The following is a 23,244-nucleotide window of genomic DNA, read 5'->3' as shown; positions in this document are numbered from 1 at the left end:
AAAATATTTTTATAATTTTATGTGAATTTTAAATTCGTATAATGTCAGCAAAACAACAAACTATTCAATCTTTTTTGAAAGATCGTTCTAGAATACGTTGGCAGACTATTTACACCGATGCTTTGTAGAATGCTTAGTCCTAAAGAACTCTGGGCGGTGCTTTCTAGAATGCGTGGCCAAAAAAATTAATCTGATGACTAATTCTAATCCGCCTTTGGATGCCGCTTTCTAAAAAGAGGCGTCGTAATTTTCGACCACTATTTCTAGAAACCGCCGTCGCAAAGTCTTGAACCACAATTTCGAGAAATAGTGGTCGCACATTAAATTGTAACGAAATTGGACTACGCATTACTGACCCGCCTCCCGCTTCATAAAAATTGTCCTGGTAGACAAGGTTGGGACTATATGAGACTAGGACCGAGATCGCGGATGAATTTCGTACCACTATTGATGAGTAGAACATAATAAAATTCAATGTAGGTGCACAAATAAAACTTCGCAAGCAACCCAAGCAGCAATGTTCTGCCCGGATAATGAACATTGGCCTGATTAAGTACGGCAGCTTGCACCGGTTAAGAACGGGGCAGAAAATACATAATCAGGACAGGCCGGCTTATTACTCAAAAAATATTATTTGGCACTTATAAAAGGGACATATAATCAGGGCAGGCCAGTTTATATACGACAGTGTAATATTATTTCTCATTTATTATAGAACGCACATAATCGGGGAAGGCCGGCTTATGTATGACAGTCAAATATTATTCCAGACTTATAGAACAAATATAATCGGGACCGACCGCTTTTATATCATTCGTCATCACTTCTGACAAGCGAATAGCCCTGGTGGCAAAGTTGTTGTTGCTCTCAAATGAAACGAAATTTCGGGGCAAATACTAAATTTTGGGATTCGCAAGTTTAATAACTTTTCACCAAACTTAATTCCCGCAAAAAGAATAATTTAGGTTCCGTGAAATTTAGTTACTTCAAAGTATATTATGCTGAAAAGTTTTAAACTAAGAATTACGTCGAGACTTTTTTCTTCCGCCATCCCTAGTTTTTAGGGGTGTTCTATCTTCCAGAGAATGTTTAATTCGCAAAAGTTCGAAGAAAATGCCAATCACAGCCTGCCTGGCCAGCCATTATATCAGCGTTTATAATCCGGTCACCACTGCATAACCAGTGCAAAAAAAACATAATCGGATCATGTGTACATAATCCGGCTGTCTCGGTTGTAAACAGGCCGTTTTCGCAATCTGGGCAGAACAGCAACAACACCTTTCATTTTGGTAAATATAGGTTTCTTTTGCAGTTTTATATGATGTTGGTCTCCATCCATTAAAATATAACTATATGTAACTGGTTATATTGTATATTATACCCACTGTAATTTCAATTTTTTCTGTGGCAAATACCATATACAAGATTGGGGAATGTATGAACTTCCAAGGTCCCAGAGGTCCATCATCATAGCAGAGCTAACTACTCATAGCATCATTAATTTCTTTCGATTTTGCATGCATAAATCATGTATTTTATTACTTTCTTTTATAATAAGCCTATAATAAAGCAAACAACTCCTGCCAGGATTTAAGCCTGGGAATATTTCGAAAGGATTATAATACCCCTACTACAAGGAGAGTTCAAGAAAGTAAAAGGTGATGTATATTACCTACAGAAAATGTTTTTGACAGTGCTACCTATTTTTTGCACAAAACAATAAATTTTAAATTTTTATAAAGCTAAAAAAATAGCTGTTTTTTGTATGTGCTTTCATGTTTCACCTCTTCTTTTCCTCCTGCAATCAACCACTCTAGCTGTATAAATTTTCCACATTTCAGAGACTATGCGCCATTATGGATTTTCGAAGCCTGGTGGTGCAAGTTGAACTTTAAACCCTATATGCCATAGTAGAAAACTCTCTTAAAACACACAACAAGAAACAAGTTTTGTGTACACTCTTGTTTACACACATGTTTAGGTCTTCGTAATGTTTTTATCTAAGTAACAGGGGATAGCACCTGACAACATTTATTTAGCTTTGATCTATTATATAATGAATTAAAAGTAGCAATTAAATACACGTGTAGGACATAGGGATAGTGTGTTTTATTATTATTTAAAGTGGGTATTTATATAATCAACTTTAAACATATTTTTACGATCGAATTATGCCACGCATGAGGATTTTTTAGAACTTTGTGTGAGGCAGATGACTGACTTCTTGTGGACTGAGTAATAGTTGAGTTAATCACTAGAGCTTTTTCTGCAATGGAACTTATTATGCCAATAATTCAAACAAGCTTCACAGATTAATTTATTTATTTGTCATAAAGATTTACACTTTAGTAATAAATTAATGCTATAATTGCATGTCCTGATAAAAAAACCAATAAACACATACGTATACATAACAAAACATCATGTAAAATATACATTGTGACTGAAACAAATAACATAGAAAAACAAAAAATGGAATACCACTTTAGTCTAGTAAACTAAACTCATCATACCTGTCATTCTTCCAGGGAAGAATGACAGGTATTCTTTCTAATACCACTCTATAAAACAACAATTTTTTATATAATTACATTTTCCACAGAAATGATGAAATGCGAGGCTTTGGCTTATGGAGAATTGTTAATTGTCAATTAGAAATTAAAAAAAAGGTTGCGAAGCATTGCGCAAGTTGCAAGCTAAATTGAAATTAGCCAATAGTTGAGGTGTTAACATCTTTTACATACATATTTGGGAATACACCAAAACTGAATATCATAGACGTAGAAAACCCCTGGGGACCAGGTTGTAAAATAAACTCACCGCAAAACATCAACAACTCATTGTGCAAAAGTAGTGATTTTTTGGCAAAAATACAATATATATATATATGCGGAATATTTCTTTTCAGAAGGTACGAGAAATTTAGATCGCGCGAAACTGAACAAAAACATAACTAAGAAATTTTGTAAAACCTCTTTTTCACAAAGTTATAAAATTAAATATTGATAATAATCACAATATTGTCAGTGGTGGCCGATGTAAATCCAATATTTATGAAGCTTTTAGCGTCAAAAAATCATGCAAAGTTATACTTTTATAAAGTTAATACCCTTATTTTGAAAGAAATGCAATACATTGAGTTGTACAATCCGTAGTGTGCGAAAATGTCACGAATTAAGGGTATGCGCGTCGTTAGGTAATTCTTTCAACTGGAAAATAATACTCGGAATGCAGATAATAATAGAGCGTTAATGATTTTGGAGATGAGAAGGCGAACGAAACAGCTTGTGGGTTTTTTTTTATGTAAAAATAACGACACTAGTTATAAAAACTGGTTTCTTGGAGCCACGGAATCTGCTGCAATGAATTTCGAAAACTCACAGGAAACAGTAAACGAGAACAAACAATCTACAGAAACGAAAACAATTTATTAACTTTATCAAGATTTATAACTCAGCTTAAATTTTTGACAGAAAAACAGTAACAAGGCTGTATGAGGTTTCACTTTTTTCTTTTTCTAAAATCTAAAAAGAAACAGAAAACTTTGAGAATCTCAATAATTCTCTTGGTAAACTTCGCGTAGCAAACATGCTCCACAATTTCGCTTCGCTTGCGAAGCTCAATTGTGATTTCGACGTACAGATATTGACTGCAAAATTCATGAACCAAATGTAATAATCTTAAACTTTAAATGTGCCCTAAAATAAATTGGCGGCAAATAAGGATGCAGACAAGTGGAAGCAATTCGCATGTAAAATGAAAGAGAAAGGAACCAAAGAGACCATCAATGAAAGGAAAAGTGAAAAAGCTGGCGCTACAGTTGTGCCAGTAAAGCAACAGTTTTATAAAGTACAAAGATTGGTCCACTTGAGTTTGTACCTTATCCTTTCGAAGAAATAACATTTGAAAATGTTAAAATCGCTTGCAAGAGACACTTCACTGACAGGCTATGCAATAGAAATATGAAGTGTGGTATTTAAAATCAGTATAAATAGATCAAATTAAATACTTTAATTTGAATCATGTTAGATATTTTCAAAACACTTCAAACAACCATCCTATAAATAAGGAAAATGATTCAGATCAAGAAGTGCTAAGCAAACTCATGATGAACCCACTAATATATTTTAACAAGAAAAGGCAAAGAATGGGTACATCATCACGTCAAAGTTTATCATTATTTTCAACCTCCACCATCACCACCAATTCCAGAAAAAACGAGTTATCGAGCCCTCCATCCACCTCATCTGCAGTTAGAAAGCATTACTGTCAGTAAGTGACTGCAACCTGAAAGTTTAACAGTCTCATCAATGCTGCAATGGGGCACATTAGTCTTCAAAGTTTCAGATGCACCTAAAATTACTGAATTTTTTTATTTCAACATAAGTTCAATGGCTTGGAGTCAGCCAATTGAAGAAATATATTTTGGAAAAAAAGGCATTTGCCCATGGAGGTTTTCATTCTGTTTTTAAAAGCAAAAGATTTACTTGGTAAACAGCTGGTCATAAAAAAGATTTTAGAGAAAACATATATGATCTTATTGACATGGTGAACAAAGCTTCAACAATTCAGGAAATAAGGAAACTTTATTTTTAACAAAAAGCAATACAAATGCGATGTTAGCACTACACTTTGCTGAACAGTTCAGGTTAAAGTTAACTGGTGATGCTAGAAAAGGATTCGGTAGAACGTTTTCATATCACATAGCAAAATTAGAAAAACTATTGGAAGAGTCAGTGGAATATTCCTTTGTAATAGTAGAGGATTTTATTGAAGGCAAATTTTCTAAAAAATGGAAACAGCACATGTACCGAACGAATTCAAAAGGCTGAATGTTTAGCTCACTTAACATTTTAAGTGTTTTATTTGTTCAGATTTGTATTGTTACTGTTTAGTTCATCAGGCCTGGTCATGATACGCGTGCAATCGCACGCGCACACAGCCTCACACACGCAAAAAAATCGCTCACATGAGAGACTATTTATCAGAATTTTCTAGAGATCCTACGATATATTTTTCTCACATTTTAAGCGAATCTACTAAATAAGGGCCACCAAAATACAAAGTTTATGAGGAACAATCGTGTTATTCTGAAGAACATGAGGTAAAGAGAACATTAAGGTCGGCCCCTTTCCTTCATCCTGACACTCTTATGCTTGGCTGGTGCATTACACTGAAACTCGAAATGAAAGTTAGAAGACCATTTGGAACCATGCCACAAGTCAGTCCGACCTTCATTGTCACAGAGAATACTGCGAGAAAAGTGTGCACCCATGCAAGTTAAATATAACCAGAACATGGGAGAGGTTAGGTGCCCTGTACCTTAATACAGCTTTCGGACGAATGTTCTTGTGATGTAATACCGAAGAATAAACATGTTGAAGAAAGTTTTAAAAATTTAGCAAATCTGCCAGCACATCATCGCATCCAACCTTGCATTTGTGGTTAAAACGTTTTACAAAATTCATTTTTCATGGGGTTCGTTTTAAGCATGGCATTCCTGCATCTTTAGAAAGAAAAAAATGTTTTGTAACAGTGACCTAAACAGTGACCGCGCTATGTTACTGACCCGGTCAGGCGACGGCAAACACAAATATTTTAAACCCAGCCTTATCACTAACTAAAATAATTCAGGCTACAGAAATACTGTGGTGCTATTCGAATCGTAAAAATAATCGAAAAAATTGTATATATATATTGTATTAAAAAGAAGCCCAGAAGTTCTTTCTCCCACATGACACAGCAGGCAATAAGTCAGCCCTGCTCCTGGCTTTATGAGGAGAGATGTTCTGCAAAGACTCTAACAATTGAGTCTCCTGTACAGTTTTACTTCATGTTAAACTGTGTTGGTGAGAAGCATTTTCGAAGCTTGTCACCGGCGACTTCTGCGATATACAACCTAATGATGCCCTAACCTAATAAGTTCATCTAGAAACATAAAAAGGCAGTTGGCAGTGAACTATTAACCTAACGAAGTTCACCATCCAGAAGGTATGTCAATAAGACTTGCACTCCATTTTCATTTGTCATCATCTTAGGAGATTAGTGCATCGAATTTATGAGAGGTCTACCCCTAAAGGTGAAGGACAAAAGATATTGCCAGATAAACAATTTCACTACAAAAAATTATTGCCGACACAATGCCGACGCAAATCAGTTGAAATGAATCTCACGTCATTTTATTGCCGACGTTAAAAAATTATAATTTTAAGGGCACTTGATCAAGTATTTCTGTTGATATTTTTGATCAGTGACGACTGGATCATTTTTAGTCTTATTTTACAGATCAAGCATGTGCATGTAGTACCTTTATATTTCATTGACCACTCATGCAAACTAATTTGCACGAGCTTTTGTGATTGCACATGGTTCGCTTACGCAGATTAATTTACGTGACAGATTTAGTGCTACCCGGGGTAAATTTTCTGACCGGGCCTGGTTCATGCATTGCATCATCTATGTCTTGATCCATATGAGTTTGTGTTAAGAAACACTGCGTAACACTGATTGTAAATGTCTCTGTCCCCTTGTCTAATCTTAAAAAACTTGGAATTGTCCTAGATTCGTATAGGTACTCAAGATACCACCTGCCAACTATCTCTTAGTTTTGAATTTGAGGCCCATACTGTTAAAAATATTATTTTTATCTATACAGCTTTAAATGGCCAGTGGAAATGTACTGTTCTGATAACCCATGAGCTTCTTATGGCCATCCATTAAAAAAAAACAATTAGGTCCTCTTGACATAAAGTTTAATTTTTTCTTTTCTTTTTTATTTCAGGCTGTCTTAATAATTTAAACATTAAGTTACAGATTCAATTTTATTTATTTTATCTGGTGTCATATTGGAGAGGTTTTTGTTGAATTCTGCCTGACATTAATATCAGTGTTTAAATAAGCTGGAAATGCATTTTCCACCAATCTGAACTCCTGAAATTGCAAATTTTCATTAGTGTGACCACCATTGGGAAATTTGGAGAAAGAATATAAACGCAAATTAAAATTACATCAAATTGAAATTCTTGATCTTTATTTCATTACTGATGATTGCATAAATGAGCGAGATGGTGTTAAGTTGTGGCCAATTGTTTTATGTCCTGATATATTTAATTATTTAATCTTTTTTTGTCAAAGCTGGGAAGTATATTATCTCCAACAATGGTGACAAGGTTGTTCCAAACTTAGCTTATTGTTAAAATGACTACATCTGTTATGTGCAATTGTTGAATTCTTGTAAGGGATTAATAATGCTTCTTTTAGATATCAACAATTTTCGCAAAATTGACAAAACCTCAGGCATACAACTCACTTGTTTTAGGGGCATTAACCATATCATTAAACTAGCTAAACTTTATGAGAAGTTGACCAACGCGTCTAAAATACTAAAGATATGTTGTCTGCTACACACATACCAAAAACTTCCTGAAAGAGAATGATACTGTATGATAATAATTTTTGATTCTTCTTTCAGAGAAAATGGCAGAAAATAAATTTCAATGCAGAAGGTGCCGTCTTGTTTTGTTCAAAAATGTGGACTTATCATCACAACATATTGTTCACCCAAGCTGTTCTTTATGGTACCTTCGTGATGATGATAATATTTTACCCTGGGTTTTAAAACTCGTTGAGGAGGTATGTATTATATACCCCAGTTTATTATGAAACGTACTAAGTAGATTTTACATAACAAGAACTTTAAAGACAAGGTGGAAACTCTTTGTTGTCACGATGTGTGAATAAAGAAACGTGTACAAAAAAAAACTCTTTTCAGCTTTCGGGTTGATGACTAATTTCTGCAAAGTTGTCTGTTTTTCTCCATGGCAATATTAAATGGAAGATGTTACTATAATTTTCTTCAATAGCCTACTATTTTCCTTGTGATATGTTCGCCAAATCAATAAGGGATTTAGAAAAATCACCATTTTCCAACAAAGAATTGATTTGGTACTTATTTTCAGAACCTTAGAACGTATATTGACTGTTGGTATACATCTTTCTTAGGGAAACTGGTGTAAAGGAAAGCTTTATTGCCCTCAGTGTGAAGCTCGTATTGGTGCATTTGATTTTATTCATATGATTGAATGTGAATGCAGACAGGAAACCATTCCTGCAATCTACGTGGTGAAAAGTAAAATTGATCATATGAAAGTCATGACGTGTGGAAATAATGATTCTGTTGATGTAAAAAATACAGAAGGGAAAGACCAAAATGATAGTCAAGGCAGTGATAACGAAAGTGGCAACTCTAATAATAAAGAACAAAATGGTAACCTTGACAGCAAAGACCAAAATGATAACACTGGCAGTGAAAAACAAACTGATAACCCTGAGGGTGGAAAACAAAATGGTGACCGAAGCTGTAGAGAAGAAAATGACAAGTCTGGGAAACGAAAAAGTATCTCTTTATCTGGCGTTGAAATTTCGTGTACTTGCAATGCGAAGTATAACCCTGCATCATTAAACATTGAAGTAGATGGTAGGATATTAACAACTTTCAATTTTAAAAGTTTAAATATTAGAAAATGCTACTAGGATTTTATGGTTTTCTCCATCTCCTAGAAGTTCCAGAAATTATATGCTTCCTATTTTTCTACTGAAACATCTTAGGAAGACATTTACTATATAAATAATTTCAAGGGGGAATCTCATCATTAAGGCTGTCATAGTTTGGAAAACTCCAGAAATAATTTAAATACTGACAAACGCCGTGTAGATTATATGTGTATTTATATTTCCTTTTAGATTTTTTAATGTTTCAAGCTGTGGATTTATACTAGAATTTTATTCGACTTCATTAAAGAGTTAACCAGGACCTAAATTTAGGGATTTGACTTTTAGCTAGCAACCTAATTAAGTTGACTGCGTTTCATTTGATCTATTTATACACGAAACCCATTCACGCGTTTGGGAAATGAGGGATTCCCCAAGCGCATCTAGGAATCTACGCGAAATCTACACGTTTTTTCGCTAAAGTGAAGTTTAGTAACTCTAAACTTGTCGTAAAACTATGAGAAATCTTGTTTGGTTTTTTTCGCAGTTAAAGCTTTAAATGGTTCTCTCAACACTGGTAGCGTAAGAAAAAAACCAGAGACTGATTTAGGAAACGAATCGATATCCAATGGAATTGAACTAGACACTCTTGGTAATAACAGCGAAGAAAGTGAACATTGCAATACGTGCAGGGTTGGCGCTCATAATGAAAAGCAAAGTGAAGAGAGTATGAAGTTTTGTGTGCGCAGAAGGTTTAATTCCACTACTTCTACATTCGAGAATGTATGTTTTGATTCTGAAGTTAGCGACGGTGAAGATGTTATTATTGATGCAAAGTGCTTACGTGGCCAGAACCGACTTCCAAAGTCGCCAACAAAATGTGCGAATGAATTCCCAAGAGATTATTTCACTTCCCATAAAGCCACTCCTCATGTTCTGAACTGCACGTGCTGTCGTTCCTGGTACAATCAGCTGTTGTCTCGATCAGACAACAGAAAACGTGTTAACCCACAGTGTGGGTGTAGCTATTTATCAAGGCAACGTTTCGATGATTTTGTAAATATATCATACGATGCATCAAACGCATGTCTTAATTGCCAACAGAACTCTAGACTTGTTTGTGGAGATCTTGACGCGTTGTTTGGTGTCAGAGGAGACCACGACATACACGGTGACTTGGTGGATGTGCAGCGAGAACTTCGAAACTTGCAAGACTTGATTGAAAATGATGAAAATGTCTGTTCCACACTGAAACGGCGAAGAAGAAGACAAAGAAGGAGAGCAGTACAGGAGAGTGACAGTCAAAGAAGGTAAGGTCGTTTTGCTTCTTTGTTTTATTTTTATGTTTTTGACAAATGAAAGTCACGTCATCACTTTTGTTTCGACAAGTGAATTATGTTAATTTATGTTAAATTAATTATGATAATTTATGTCTATGTTTTCAGGCGCTCGAATTTAAATTATACTACGTCTTCTTCACCTTTCCAATCGGGTCAATTTGAAAACAACCTGGAAGAAGAGCGTGAACGCTTCGATCATGATGATGACGTAAGTGAATATGTAGCCTCTTTTAAAATCGATAACACAAAAAATCGTTTATAAAATTTAACATGGTTGTTTCAGAATTTAAATGTACAATTTAGGGAACCGCGTTTGAAATACCTGACCGCTACCAATGCCCGGTGTGCTTGGACATTTTGTACGACCCGCATACTACCGCTTGTCGACATGTTTTTTGTGGCCCGTGTTTACGTCAGCTGCACAAAGTGTCTCGCAAGAAACCGATGTGTCCATTATGCCGACAACGAATATATTCTGTGGAAGCGAACTCAGGTGAGAGATATTTTCTCGGTAGCAATAATTTTTTTTTTAATTTTTTTAATAGTCGAAAGAAAGAAAAAATTTCTTTTTTGTAGAAACTCAAGATGAGATAAAAAGACTTTATCCTGATATCCACAGGTATCCTTAATGGTATTGAAATTCGCGCGGTCAATGAATTGCGCAGGGTTATTTTCGCACGATACAACTTTGCGCACATAAAGTGGCCCTAATCTCTTTTGGAAAAATAATTGATAGAATTAAAAATAGCGTTATGTTAAAATCTTTCCTAAACTTTTTTTTTACTAAAATAGCGTTATTACATGAGAAAGTATTAACGAGAGAAACATGCTTGGTTTCCCGCGTAAAATCTTTATCAGATTGAAGTAACAAAAACGTTTTATAAATCTTGGAAAAATTATGAATGACAAAGTCAACCCTTTTGGCGTAACCTGAAAATCTCGCGGATTTGTTTTGAACACATGGCTGCTCTACCTTTAGAGGAAACTAGGGAGTGTTCGAGTCGTAGAGAACAGACTCTTTCGTATCCACAAAGTTTAGGTCTGTAAAATATTTTACTTCCTTCTATTGCAATTCAAACCTATTTCGAGCAACTAGTTCGTGTAACATTTGGTTATTGTTTACTTACTAGCAAGGTGGCCACACCTGCTGTAAAATTCTACAAAGTTATATGTCACCCTGCCTGATAAACTCAATGAGAAGGTGTGGACTTTCTTAATCTTTATCGATGGGTGAAAGAGCTAGCTCTCTTGCTTAAGAATATTTATGATAGTACAGACATATCACCAGATTATGCAATCAAAGCAGCACTACTTCGCGTTGTCGTTAGCTAAGCAGTTTAAGCAACCCCTTAGCAAGTAAGAACTCGCGAGTTCGGTCCCCGCTCGATCTATATTATTATATTTGCTATTGATAATATATCTGATAAAATATAACACAGGCAACGATCACTGGCCGAGATGCGAAGACCAGTCAACAACCACCCTCTCCCGTCACCCTCCAATGTTCGCTTTGAAGGGGATGTGGATGGACGTCAAAATCGATTGGTTCATTTCTGTTACGTCATCAGAACGTTTTTAATTATCCTCTTTATGCTGTTAACGTATCTACTCAACGGTGACGAGCGGCGCGAGCATAGAAGATATGCAAGACACGCACGATTGTTCTTTTATGGTGTGATTGCTCTCCTCCTCATATGCTGTGGGATTGGTGTTGGGATTGTGTTCACGTTTTATGCTTACGACTTTGTCAGATTCTTAATCGGTTTTTGTTTGTTCTATGTTGTCGTGATCAAGTTTTTTGTCACCTACATCACGGCGCCATGACGACATCAAAATGCTGGAATTAAAATGTGGAAGTCATATTTAAACTGAAGTACGATTATTTAATAACAGTGTGATGTGCAACCCTGTGTGCATACGCTAACCTGTTGAAATTTAGTCGGAATGCTCAAGTACACCAAGTGTGTTTGTAGTACTGTAATTTTTAATTATAAGAACTTACTACTTGTTCTTGTTTTGTTAATATAAATGCAAAGGCATCTACGGAAGCATATCATTGGTTAGCAAGACTTGAGAAGTAACCTATGTCTTGTACTAATTAATGGTATGTACAATCTGATATAAGGTGATTGGTATCCAGAGTTTTTAGGTGTTTTAAAAGAAAACCTGTTTATTACACATTTTTTTCTTTTATAAGAATGTGAGAGGTTTCGGGTTAAAATCAAAGGTGTATTGTTTAGAAAAATAGAGAAATAAAAATAACTATCAAGCCTGGTTAGAATTCTGATATTTAAAAAAACAACCTAATAATAGCTAACCAGGTGTTCTTAAATTGTCTAAATCAAGACATGGAGTAATTTGTCGTGTTGCTTGATTGTACAAAAAACTTTAGTTAAATCGGAAATTATCACTGATTCTAACTTATTCGTGATAATTTTCGTGTGGATTAATTTTCGATGCATAGCAATAGGAACGTATTGATTTAATAACACCACAAATGAGAGAATAATAAAAAAGTTCAGGATTTTCCACAAAGTGTAAACGCGTTTCTATTTTTTTTAATTTTTGTGCAAATAGACATTTTGCGCAAAATTTCTAAACAATATTTTGCGCACTGAAGTATTTTTTTGCGCGAATATTTAATTTTAAAGACACGCATCAGAGTTCTTCTTTTTTTCTTTTTTGTTTAATTCCATTTTTTATTTACCATATCATAGGCGCAGTCTACCTTTTTTGTGAACCATTTTTGTAAGTTCCAAAAATAATTTGTGTCGTAAAAGGTACGTTTCGTTTTTTCTAATTAAAATATTCATTTTTTTCTTGTTAAACCCGACCCCTGTAGGATGTTAGAAACTCCTGGAAAGCTTTTTAAATTTCTGGCTGGGGTTCCTTTATTTTGGCAGCTTGGGGACGACTTTACTGTCGAAATTGTTTTCAACAAAATTATTTTTCAATAGCCAATCAGAATATCGAAAACGCTGTCATCTTTAGTAACATGGGGATGCAGCACATTCACAAACAACGTCGAAATGGCTACAGAAAAAAAATAAAAACTCGTCAGGTTGATATTCGTATATTTGAAAACAAAGCTGGAATAATTGAAGCGGTAACGTTATAACAAGTGTACCGACGTGGTTGCTATAGTAACTAAATAATTTATGTCATGAATTGAATGAGGCGCCAGTGTGGAAAGAGTGATCAAATTGAAGATAGAACTTGTGGCTATATAACTATCAAATGTTTTTCAAATTATATTAGTTAACACGTGTCGAAGTTTATATGTTTTTATACAAAACCAAATCAAAAACTATTTTCCAAAAAGGTGTCTACTGTTATAGATTTTTCTGTGGTTAATCTTATAATTATGACGTGGCTTTTACTTTTTAAGGCGTACTACACAAGTGCGCAAAGCTACTTCAAAGAAGAAAGACTATGATATTTCAACAATAACGCCCAATGTTGTCCACTAGCGCCCAATTTCTGCAGCAAGTTTTACGCCCCAACTGAACGTAAGACGCTTTTTAATAAGCAACACAAAATTTTGGTTAAGTCTTGATGTTGCTTAAGTTTTCGTATTTTTACAAACTGGACTGTTTATTTCTTATGCTGTTTTTGTTACCATTCTCGACCCCAAATCTCTGTGAGATAGGTTTTACTTAAAGAGCTTTGGGGCGAGAGTGTTAGCTATCCATCCAGGAAGACCAAATTCACGTTTTTACTTGATCATTTAGGCTGGTGTGTTCCTATCGTTTTAAAGAACAACCTCCTCCGGCGCCAGTTTTTTTATCTCGGGACGGCGAAATCCGAAAAAATACAAAATACCTTGGGGACGAGGTTAATTAAAGAGGTCTCGAAATTATAATAATTTTTTTGTCCTGTTTATTTACTGACTTACTGATAAATTGCTTCGTTTTTTTGAAAGATTTTAGTCGCGTGCAGTTGTGAAGTGATGATTTGTCAAATCTCTAGAAAATTACCCTTGTGAGGTCTGTAAGTAAAATTTACGATAAATTATCAAAGTTTATTAGAAAATGATTGACACACAACCTCTTTCTCACGCTCTTTTGAGTACTAAAATGTTTTCACTCCCTATTAACCTGCCTGTTTGGCGTGTACGTTTTGATATTGATATTTGCGGGAAGAACAGCAATGTATTATTGCACAATTTAAAACCAGGGAACGCCTTACTAGAAGTGTGTAATTACCAACATTCAGTAAAACGTCACTTTTTATAAAACACTGTATAACATGGATGTAGATTACACCCTTTGAATTATGATATTTTTTTTGGTTTGAGGCTGGTCATTCTTAATAGCCTATATTTTTGAACTTCAATTACTTTTTAAAGGATTTGAAAAGCACAGTCCTATTATCTTGCTTCCGGTCGATTTTAGGGAAAAAAATAGAAGAGATTTGCGCGCTTAATCTTTCCTTAAAGCTTTCTTAAAGGGGACACGTCCTACTAATTTCACACAAATTTTATCAATCATAATTATGATTTAGCGAATCGAGGGTGATTGGAATCAGGAAATTTTCCTCTAGCGTAGGTTAGTCGTAATTTCACTGTGGTCAGTTCAAAAGACTATTTTATTTAAGTAAGTGTGGCAATGGTTGTTGTTTTGCACAGCAGTTTCACGATGTTCTTAACAAAAAAACAGACCGCAGATCACGTTTTATGACTCGTTATAATTTCGGAGACGGATGGACGAGACTGAGAGACGTGTTAACGGCAATTGGAGACGCATTGTGAAGTTCTGGAGACATGTTGACAAGATTGGGATTGTGGATTATATTAAAAATGTATCGTTTGATACTTAATTCATTAGTTTTTCAGGGTTTCAACTGTGCTCTCCCCCGTTGTGTCATCACAATTTAACAGTGCTCTTTGTCGTCGTTTGACATATCCTGTTTTTATCGATATCCCAAACACAATTATAACAAACATGTTTTTAAGTATTTCCTTAATCGAGACATGGTTGTCACATAAATTGACAGCTAGTGGTTCATGCTTTAAAATTGAAATACTGACTCAACAGTCTGCTTCAATAGAGTCTGGAAATGAAAGTGGTCAGTTGTCAAAAAACGATGATTTATAATTAGCATATAAATACAATATATAATCCATAAGTGTCGAGCCTGCGATGTATGGTTGCCTCACTCACTGATCATGAACGCACACTGGCTTGTATTCGTCACTGTTCTAATTTATCAGGATGCCTCATTTGCGTGCAAGTGTTTGCGCAAAACGTTACATGAGGCATACTGCCAATCGGATTTCGGTAAGCGTAGATTTTGTTATTTTTTTCGTCATTTTTATTCATCCCCTGGTGTTCCCCATAGGTTTTAAGTGTTATAACAAACGCTTGGCTATATTTCTATATACTACAATATTTCTGACAAAAACAAGGGGTCAGCCGTTCTTCGAATTTATCTCAATCAGATCAAACAAATAAATTTGACGCCTTTAAACTTTGCGTAGGACATTAAATTTCGTATACCTTTCCTTCATTCTTGCTCACAGCGCTTCAATATTTTGGATACAATGACCAAAAAAATATTTAACGGCGCAGTAACAGGGCTCTTTCCTGAGCAATAAAAGTCCTGAAGTCAGTTAGTAACCTCAATTTTTTTATTTTCCTTTGGGTTTTCATGCACAGTAAAACCCATCGTGTCATAAAGGAAACCGAAAAATGACCCTTATTGAACCTCCTCGACAATTTATTAATATAATATTGGATAAAGCCGAAACAATTTAAAAAGTTGAAGATGACGGGAAAATTACTCTTGAAAAGCAATTACTACAGCGATAAATACGTAAATTAGACGCTGCCTCAACACAATCTCAATGAACGTTATTTTTTCGGCTGTTGTCGGCGTCGATGTCCATCTCATGACGTAGGCTAGCGTTGACTACAATCCTTAACAATCCTTATTTTTAGCTGCGTCAATGTCATCTCATCACGTAGGCTGGCGTTATTACGTCCACGACAGGTTAACCAAGAAACCTGAACGCTGAAAAAGAAGGCGGGTATTACCCTATGATGGGCGTAACTACGACCAACTAATTTTCAAAAGAGATTTGCACATCGTCTGTGCATTTAAATCACGCAATTTTTGTTCAAAAATTCTTCTAAGTGTCATTTTTAGCTGAGGCGGTTGCCTAAGTTTGTGTATTTCACAGGCTCGACTGTTTGTTTCGTTGTTGGTTGTTCCCATTCTCGACCCCAGAACTCTTTATTGAGAAAAGAGCACTGGGGTGGAGAATGGCTTGTTGGTTATTTTTTTTTTTATCCAAAAATTCTTCCAAGTGTCATTAACCTATATTTAAATGTATTTTTAGAAATTTCTTTCTTAAAAAAAAGAAAAAATCGCTAAAAGTTTTGAACTAAACAAAATTTTAGTCACGTTGTGCCAACTTTTTCTTACTGATAAACTGATAGTCTATGGTAAGCTGATGGCCGTCCCATTATCATAGAGAGACGTGAAGATCTTAAAGGGAGAAGTTGACAAAAAAATTCTAAAATGAAACCCTGACACCAGAAGTTTTAGTTAAGAAAAATAAAAATCTTTATAAAGCGCCTCGATTGGTCAAACGGGAAACAGAAAATATGCGGCTTTTCGACATTAAAGCGAAGATATTATTTTACAAACAGATCAAAAACTATTTTAAGTGGATTATGTTTGAGATAGACCAGACATTGAGACAAAATACATAATCTTTATAATTCTCTGACGCCATGCGAAGCTTTGTTTTGCTAAATAGATATAAAAGGACTCTTACCGAAGTTGTCTAGCCGTGACAAGGATAGTACGAGAAATTGCGCGGGAATTTGATGCAATATTATCAATTTCCAAAAATAGGATTCAAACTCGTTCCCAGGGTTTTTCTACACCTGGGAAGCTTTAAGCTTAAAAAGACATGGGGGCAACGTTGAAACAAGAGTAACAGATAAAAACATAGTTTCTCTTTTTGATTTAATCTTAATATAACAGCTTTCGAATTTCATTTGTAAAATTAATCGTGTTATTATTACAACCTAGTTCCCAGGGCTCTTCTAGTACTGCGATATCCTGGGACAAGGTTTTTATTTCTAACCAAGAAACTCTATTTAACAGGATAGCAACAGGAAGAAAACCCAAAAAATTCGTACGTGTTTATGAGTGTATGACGTCATCAGAGTATTTAGACTGAGATATCTCTTAAGTTAAAATACTTTACTCTGGACAAGAATACTGAACCGTTAACCGAGATAAATCTGAGCACAATGCAGCCGTATTCTGCCAATGTTTTTGTTATTTGATGTCCACAGAAGACGAGAAATGATCTTCTCTCATTAAAAGTCTAAACAGAATGTTATCATTTCTCGTCTGATCTTATTAAAAATAAAAAAACAGTATAATTAGGAAATTAATTAAACAATTTTCCCAGGGTCTTATTAGCCCCTACTGAATATGCGCAGTACAAACAGTAATCGCGTCGTGTTTCCTATCTTATTATACCCTTCATGTTTAACTTATCCTTCTTAAGGTGAAGGTGCCTATTGTAACAAGATTGGGTTTATTTTAAGAAGTCTAGAATATCAAAAAAGAAACCGATATCCCGGTCTAAAGCTCCGCCTTTTTAATCCGGTTAGTTCATACTAGCTGAAGTTTTGCTACATCCGGAAAAGAGTTAGCGATTTAGTAAACAGATTTTTACGTGCGAAATATCGCCACCTTGTCCCCAGGGCTCTTTAACACCTATGATATTGTTACAGGATGGTTAGAATGTCACAGGCGTAGAAGAACCCTGGGGAAGAGGTTGGGAAATATCTTTTTCTTTAAACATTTTATTCAGTTCTATAAGGTAGATTCTCACATAAATTTACATAACCTTATTAGGTCCGGTGGGGCGGATTCCACCCCCCCTGACGGTTTCTTTTTTTAATAACTCCTTATTGCTATCTTAATGTCTGAGAAACTACTCCTAAAAATCTCTATGAAATCCTTATAATGGGGAAAATTTAATAACTCATGTTAGGATTATCCTTAGAACTTGAAACTTGCAACACAGCTTTTATTTTATTAAGAAGAATCATTTTGCATAATTTGAACACGTGATTAATCCGATATCCCGATTTTGTCCGATTTTGCCCGAAAATCGGAAAAAATCGGATTTTTGGTAATTTTTTATGCGATCCACGTAAAACCCGGAAAATATGTTAAATATCTTTATTACAGAATGCAAAAACTCGCTCTGGAACAAAAGTAATCAAATTTTAAGCAGATAGTGGTATTTTTAACAAATCTCAAGCTTCTGATGACGTCACAGAAAATGTGCTGCTTAATGTGCAAGCATTGCTTTGCCTCTCAGCGCGCGAAATCAACCTTGTTACCAGGCCGTATAAGTGTTTCAGATTGCAATTATAAGATCTATCTATCTTTGAAAGTATCTCATCGTCAACTGAATTTTTAATTTCAAAAATTTTTTAGTGAGTTAAATAACTTTTTCATCAGAAAACAGATTACATTTGTCATGTGATCTTTTAAATTTTTGGGTTTCACTGGAAACACAAAATACAGTAAATAATCGCAAAAAACCTTCTTTTCTTATAAGTAAATTCCACATATCGAAATTATTATATATTTTTTAGTGTTAACAATTTCTTAAGTTGTGTATACAATCGTGAACATACCAAACCAGAAATTTACATTTGAGTTTGTCACTCCTCTTCCCAAAGTAAAGTCAAAAATTGAAAATTCCTGGAATTAATAAAATAGTTAGCAAACATTAAGTACGTATTTTACCTTTATATGAATTTGACCGCTTCATAATAATGGCCAAAAGACCCTGAATAGGAGAATGAGAACTGACTACTTCATAAACCAGCCATAGATTCGGTTTTTGAAAAAAAAACTGAAAAAGGAGATTACGATCTCTTGTTTTAGGTTGTAGGGTTGAGCTACATTCTCATTTTGTGTGTAACTAAACATTTTTTTCTTTTAATTTTATTAATTCTTATTAATTCATTCTTTATTATTTTTATAGCTATACTTGCAAAAATTAAAACTGGCATGAGAATTCGACCAGCGAATATTTACATAGTAAATTTCGAAGTAGAAGTCAAAAGAATATTCCATCAACCAAACTCAAACATATTTACTAAAGGCGGGAAAAAGATTATCTTCTCGCCACGTACAACGGCCATGTGTAACGCACATGTTCGACGAAACACACTGTATCTTCTAGGTGGAAGTATAAAACGAAACAAAGTTTACGTCACCAGTTGCGGGTTACTCTCGAAATGGACGAAACTCTCGAAACATATGCGAAAAGCGTTTCGTAAAAATAAACTTTCATGCAACTGCATGGTCACTGGTTGCCATAGTAATCGCTGCCTTCGACATTATGGTGGTCAGACGAAAGCTGGCAAGTGTCGTCGTGTGTCCACGCATAAAAGAAAATGTTTTGAAAGTAACGGTATTTGTATTCAAGATGGTGGAGTTTGTAAATTTTCAAAATATTCGTTAGAAAGAATCAACACTTGTTTGGGGAAAAACAAGACAAGAGAAAGCGAAGCGAAGAAGGACAGTTTAGCAAAAGCAAAATGAGATAATCGAGAATAAGAATAATCGGAGTAAAATTTGGTGACAAAAATGACCAATCAGATTATCTGATTGGTGAGATAAATCATCACTGGACCTGTACATAAAAACCTTAGTGTCCAGACAATGAAGAGATTTGGGTTCTGGAAAATAGTTGAATAAGTGAGACAATATACTGTGAATATTACGTATTACGTCGGGTCGAGGGTGATATAATATGAAGAAAATTGAATATAATCATGCTGTTTTCGAATTCTTCATTTTCCTTTGTGCATTTTCTAAATTCATCAGTTTTTACAGAGAAAAATTTCCTTATCAATTGTTCACGTGTTTAGAATACTATATAAATTTCCATATTTGCATTAATGAAAACCCCAGCCCTAAAAAATACAATCACAAACACCTATGTTGTGACGTTAAATAAGCGCAGCATGGTGAGCGTAATGAGAAATTAAAAAAAATTAATCGTTTCTCACTTGAATTCAACTTTGTTGTGCCCGGCTTAAAATAAAGAGTTTTTTTAGCAGCCCTGGCCTCAATTCTATGCTTAGTCTCATTTTTGTATTGAATTTATGAATAGGAGTATTTATTTTTATTTTTGCCAGATATAATCCCGAATCAGAGTTAACATAACCAAGTCAATTGTTTCTTCCTGACATCGCATTAAATATCACACGTCTCAAACAATCAATAATAAATACATTTTTAGGTCAAAATTGGTCCAAAAATGGCAATAATACATAAAACATTGAAATTCTACTTTGTATTTAACATTGTATTAAATTTATATCCATTCAGACTCAGTACTCTTCTTACCAACATTGTTCACAGGGCATTTTACCTCTTTAATTAATTTGTTAGCCGTTTCGCAATAATGGCTTAGGGGCTAAGAGACCCTGGGGACGAGGATATCTTATTGCTTTAAAACTGGAACAGAAAATAACATTCATCATTTCTCATTTCCATCTAAGAATCTGCAATGTGTTCAGGCCTTTGGAACGTAAACGCTTTGTAGGGAGTTGATTAACATTTTGGTGTGAGAACTGCTTTAGATTAGTTTTCACTAGTTACCAGTCCTATGGAATTTTGAAAGAAAATTGTAAGAAGCTATAAAGTTGTTACAGAGAGACTATATATTGTGTATTCAAGGTCACACCCTCAAACATGAACCCTACGTCAGCACGCTAGAGTCCGGATGTTTTATTTTTCTCATATTACAACAAGATCAAATAATACCAGAAAAATTAAAACATGAAGTGAAATTTTATGCCTAACTTTTGAAATATTATCTTTGCATGACAAACAAAATTGAGAAGAAACAACTTTGAACCGAAATTACTTCCGTGCGACTGCAAACAACTTCAGAACGGGGTTTAGTGAATAGGTTGCACGTTTTGTTGAAACACAAACCAACTTCTGTCTGGTTATGTAAAATATAAGGTAACAATCGAGGTAACAACTTAAGTACCAGTCCTCAATATTTCTTCCATATAATAAGCTTCTGGAGAAAGATTGCGCACTAAAATTCGTAAAGTAACATTATTAGATCATATATAGACAAGTTGTAGATATGTTGTTATTGAAATTGACAAAAACATTTGCAATCAACATCGAAGCATTCTGAAATCAGCAAAAAATGAACCCAACAAGAATGCAAGATAAACTGCCGGTCGCCGAGCAAATGAATCGAATTCGCATGCAAGCGCGGGAAAGAGGACAAAAACGTAACCAAGTTTTTAAGAAGTGCTTCGACGAGTTAGAGAATTTATTACCTTCAGATAAAAATTGTAAACGAAAAACAAACAAGCAAATTTTGTTGGAAACAGCTGCATATATACGAGCATTGGAAGTTGAGCTTGGTATTCTTTCTGATGAGCAAGTCAACTGGGAACATCATGTTCAAATGGTGTTAAAAACTTTTTTTAAAGAGTAGAGTGAACGAAAAAGATATCTGCCTTGTCACTTTTGTTCTTGAGTTTGGGATGTGCTTTACAGACATGATGAAATTTTAATTTTTAATTTCTTATCAACATATTTAAAAATGCTAAAATTGGTATAAAATATATTGATTATAATTTCTTGAGAATTTAAGACTTGTTGAGAAAATAAAAATTGTTTACAGCGGCACTTTTTCATCTCAAACTTGCAAGAAACAGGTAATTTTTTTCAAGGTAGAGAAAGTTTGAGAAAAAGTAAAGATTTACCCTCTGGAACACTGAATAATCCCCTCCCAATAATACATTAATTTTTGAAACTTTCCAGAAAGTAATAACGGCTCAGGGGCTACAAGACCCTGGGGACGAGGTTGGCCCTTTAAGACTTTCGAAAGCTTCGCGGTACCTTATCGGTTAAAATTTCATCAGTGAAAAGTGACGAAATTTGAAAAAAAATTCGTCACTTTTCACCAGCGAAATTTTATAACCGACGAAATGTTTTGACCGACGAAATTTTATAACCGACTAAAAATTTTGGCCGATGAAATTTTTCAACAAAATTGAATTTTCTCTTTAAGTGTTTTTATTCGTGTTTGAAGTCGACAGACCACTTTAAAGTCATATTTGAAAAAAAAAATAAGTAAGTTTTTTCTCAAAGAAAGCGAAGAATGTTTTGAAAGTGACGAAAAAAACACTTGTATTATTTTTTGATAAGCATTTGTTTTGTCAAATATAATTAAAAAAACTAAAAAACTGTTTTCTACTGAAAGAGGGTTTAAACTTTTTGTCGGTTAAAAGTGACAAAATTTCAGAAAAATTTCGTCACTTTCCGCCAGTGAAATTTCATAACCAACCAAAAAAATTTCACCGACGAAATTTTAACCGATGAGGTATTTATTTTTGCGGATTGAAAAAAAAATCTGATTTTATAAGGAATTTACTTTTACAAACCGCGACACACTTAATTCTCTTTCTGCGAAAATTTCGGCTAATAAAGTAACTACAGTAGTGGTAGCCTGGGTTATACCTGTACTTAGACCTCCACTGTTTGTGCAACACACATTATACCTGTACTTAGACCTCCACTGTTTGTGCTACACGCATTGTACTCGTACTTAGACCTCCATTGTTCGTGTGATACACATTGTACCTGTACTTAGACCTTCACCGTTTGTGCGACACTCGTAATACCTATACTTTGGCCTTGCACTCCATCCGTATGTGCGACACAGGTAATACATGTACTCAGACCTTCACTTGATGTGAAAAAAGCATTTTACCTGTGCTTAAACCTTCACTTGATGTGCGACACACATTATACCTGTACTTATACCTGGTTGTGCGACACACATTATACCTGTACTTAGACCTTCACTTGATGTGCGACACACATTATACCTGTACTAATACCTGGTTGTGCGACACACATTATACCTGTACTTAGACCTTCACTTGATGTGCAACACACATTATACCTGTACTTAGACCTTCACTTGATGTGCGACACACATTATACCTGTACTTATACCTGGTTGTGCGAGACACGTAATACCTGTGCTTGGACCTTGCACCCCACCCGTTGTTAGTTTACCCTTTCATCGCGGCGGCGAAGTTCAGGACATTTTCATCACATGGATTCGAGTTATTGTTATTTTTCACTAGTTTTCTATTTTTGACACACCATGCTCTGATTATTTTCATGAACAATTTGGTTTAACTTTATATTTAATTTTATTTATCCGCCCCTAATACAGAATTTACGTGCACATGCAACCGATGCAACTGGATACAGCTAATTATTTTTTCCATGGATATTCATATCGGTATCCTAGCTTCACATTCTTCTATTCTTGACCGGAAAGTGTGATTTCAAACTGACCGCGGTTTCTTGTTTG

The 23,244-nt window shown here is 34.8% G+C and overlaps 2 protein-coding genes across 2 annotated transcripts; both read left to right on the top strand.

The window, feature by feature from the left end:
- The first annotated feature begins 41 nt into the window (after positions 1-41).
- LOC130645086 (uncharacterized) lies at positions 42-11,840 on the top strand. The gene is made up of 9 exons (XM_057450986.1): positions 42-96; positions 1,104-1,289; positions 7,472-7,632; positions 8,002-8,476; positions 9,038-9,800; positions 9,936-10,038; positions 10,134-10,323; positions 10,407-10,449; positions 11,270-11,840. Exons 1-9 carry the CDS (start codon positions 42-44, stop codon positions 11,652-11,654), a joined length of 2,361 nt encoding a protein of 786 aa, XP_057306969.1. The 3' UTR covers positions 11,655-11,840.
- Positions 11,841-11,984: 144 nt separating this feature from the next.
- Positions 11,985-19,722, top strand: LOC130635086 (metalloproteinase inhibitor 1-like). The gene is made up of 2 exons (XM_057444670.1): positions 11,985-15,109; positions 18,859-19,722. Exons 1-2 carry the CDS (start codon positions 14,998-15,000, stop codon positions 19,419-19,421), a joined length of 675 nt encoding a protein of 224 aa, XP_057300653.1. The 5' UTR covers positions 11,985-14,997; the 3' UTR covers positions 19,422-19,722.
- The last annotated feature ends 3,522 nt before the right edge of the window (positions 19,723-23,244 follow it).

The sequence above is a fragment of the Hydractinia symbiolongicarpus genome, chromosome 1 (assembly GCF_029227915.1).
Source record: "Hydractinia symbiolongicarpus strain clone_291-10 chromosome 1, HSymV2.1, whole genome shotgun sequence".
Classification (NCBI taxonomy): domain Eukaryota; kingdom Metazoa; phylum Cnidaria; class Hydrozoa; order Anthoathecata; family Hydractiniidae; genus Hydractinia; species Hydractinia symbiolongicarpus.
The sequence above is the reverse complement of the archived record's forward strand: the minus strand, read 5'-3'. Positions and strand labels throughout refer to the sequence as shown.

Excerpts from the sequence above, each read along its gene's own strand:
- LOC130645086 (XM_057450986.1), top strand. The coding sequence starts at position 42 with ATGTCAGCAAAACAACAAACTATTCAATCTTTTTTGAAAGATCGTTCT. Across the intron at positions 8,477-9,037 it reads ATTAAACATTGAAGTAGATG|TTAAAGCTTTAAATGGTTCT; the intron begins GTAGGATATTAA and ends TTTTTTTCGCAG. Across the intron at positions 9,801-9,935 it reads GAGAGTGACAGTCAAAGAAG|GCGCTCGAATTTAAATTATA; the intron begins GTAAGGTCGTTT and ends CTATGTTTTCAG.
- LOC130635086 (XM_057444670.1), top strand. The coding sequence starts at position 14,998 with ATGAACGCACACTGGCTTGTATTCGTCACTGTTCTAATTTATCAGGAT. Across the intron at positions 15,110-18,858 it reads ATACTGCCAATCGGATTTCG|CTATACTTGCAAAAATTAAA; the intron begins GTAAGCGTAGAT and ends TTATTTTTATAG.